At 30.3% G+C, this 1557-nt stretch overlaps 1 protein-coding gene across 1 annotated transcript; it reads right to left on the minus strand.

The window, feature by feature from the left end:
- Positions 1 to 283: 283 nt before the first annotated feature.
- Positions 284 to 1314, minus strand: LOC137826376 (protein neprosin-like). The gene is made up of 4 exons (XM_068632320.1): positions 1160 to 1314; positions 1005 to 1058; positions 765 to 911; positions 284 to 682 (listed from the first exon to the last, which is right to left on the minus strand). Exons 1-4 carry the CDS (start codon positions 1229 to 1231, stop codon positions 311 to 313), a joined length of 645 nt encoding a protein of 214 aa, XP_068488421.1. The 5' UTR covers positions 1232 to 1314; the 3' UTR covers positions 284 to 310.
- Between the last annotated feature and the right edge of the window lie 243 nt (positions 1315 to 1557).

A 1557-nucleotide genomic window follows, 5' to 3' on the forward strand; every position in this document is an offset into this window, starting at 1 on the left:
CATATTTATATTGTTTTAATGTAATTTATTTTTTTTCTCTAAAAAAAATTATATTATGTGTTCTTCGTTATCTATAAAGTCAAATGTGTAAGCTTATTTTAATTAGTTTTTTTAGGATTAGAGATGTATTAGTTCATCTATGCCTTTTGTGATGGAATCAATCTCTCATAATTCATTATTTTCAAAGAGAAATGTTTAGAAGTTTAGACTTATTATTAAATTTAAACTATTAAACCAAGTTTTTAACTAAATGTAAATCTTGAATATATGGCAATAATATAAGTGTTGCGTTTTATTGAGTTTTTTTTCATCAATTACCACACTCACCACCGGGTCCTCCAAATTGGAGAGAATATCCAGCTTTTCTTCCTAGATCTCCGTAGTACTCAACACCAAAACAATTAGGATTGTCGTTGATTGTGCCCGTGTCATATATTGGAGGTCCATAATCTGTTCTTGATTCATTTTGAAAGGAAACTTGCCTAAAATAACATGAAAGACCAAAATTTTTATCAGGAAAATATCCAGATCCCATCCGAGGACTGGGAGTGTTAGGAGGAGTCAGTGTTCTCCCACCCCAACCCACTTGATCAGCTGAGCTCATATTCGGGAATAATTTTGCCGGAAAATATCCAATATTTGAGCCCTCGATATTTAGCCACCAATTTTGTGTATTTGGGTCCTACAATATATATTAACCTTTGTCAACAATATAATATCATGTCTAAGATTACATAGAGAAAGTTAAATGGAATGAACATGACCTTTGCGAGAGAAAGTGCAGTCGCAACCATTGGTCCACCATAGGTAGATGTTTGTGTCACTAGTGAACCGATGTATTTTTTTGGATTAGTCTGGACAAATCCTGAACAATATAGATTGAAGCATCCTTTATTCTTGAAATTATCTGACTGTGTCCCAATGTAATACCATATTAGATTTAAAAAAAATGGAACATGTTTTTAGGTATAAATTAAAAAACATATAAATAAATATCTCCTTACTGTCCATGAAGTGTAAATATAAGTTGCAGTATCACCATAAAAGTGTGGAGCCACCTATATAATTTCACACAAATTAATAACAAGTATAAACTAAAACTCATTATATATATATATATATATAACTAAAATGATAATATAATCCAATTAAAACTCACATGCCATCCGACAGAGATTTTGTTAGTAGCATCACCTAGTCCGTTCTGAACCCAAATATGAGAAAGACTCATTTGATCATTTCTCAGAAGTTTTGGATTATAAATGCTATTAATTCCACTAACTTTGTAATAAGGACCATCAGATAAAAGATATACTTCTGCAATCTACAAAATTTAACAAATTCAAATAAGTATTCAAATTGAACATTATATATGGTTAATTTTATAGAAACAAGTTAACAACATATTCAATCTTATTATACAAGAAAAAACTTACCTGTAGACCAGAAACATCTTTATCTAGGATATGATTACTTGATAGTAATTTGCTTTGAATGAGATTGTTTTTTGTTGTTCTTCTAATAGGAACAGTTCCTCTTGGACATTCGTCTTTCTCA

Source organism: Phaseolus vulgaris, chromosome 8 (assembly GCF_000499845.2).
Source record: "Phaseolus vulgaris cultivar G19833 chromosome 8, P. vulgaris v2.0, whole genome shotgun sequence".
Classification (NCBI taxonomy): Eukaryota; Viridiplantae; Streptophyta; class Magnoliopsida; order Fabales; family Fabaceae; genus Phaseolus; species Phaseolus vulgaris.

Bases quoted from the DNA above. Each gene is read 5' to 3' on its own strand.
- LOC137826376 (XM_068632320.1), bottom strand. From the start codon at position 1,231: ATGAGTCTTTCTCATATTTGGGTTCAGAACGGACTAGGTGATGCTACT. The intron at 1,059-1,159 runs GTGAGTTTTAAT...GAAATTATATAG, and splicing joins AAATCTCTGTCGGATGGCAT to GTGGCTCCACACTTTTATGG. The intron at 912-1,004 runs GTAAGGAGATAT...ATTGGGACACAG, and splicing joins ATATTTACACTTCATGGACA to TCAGATAATTTCAAGAATAA.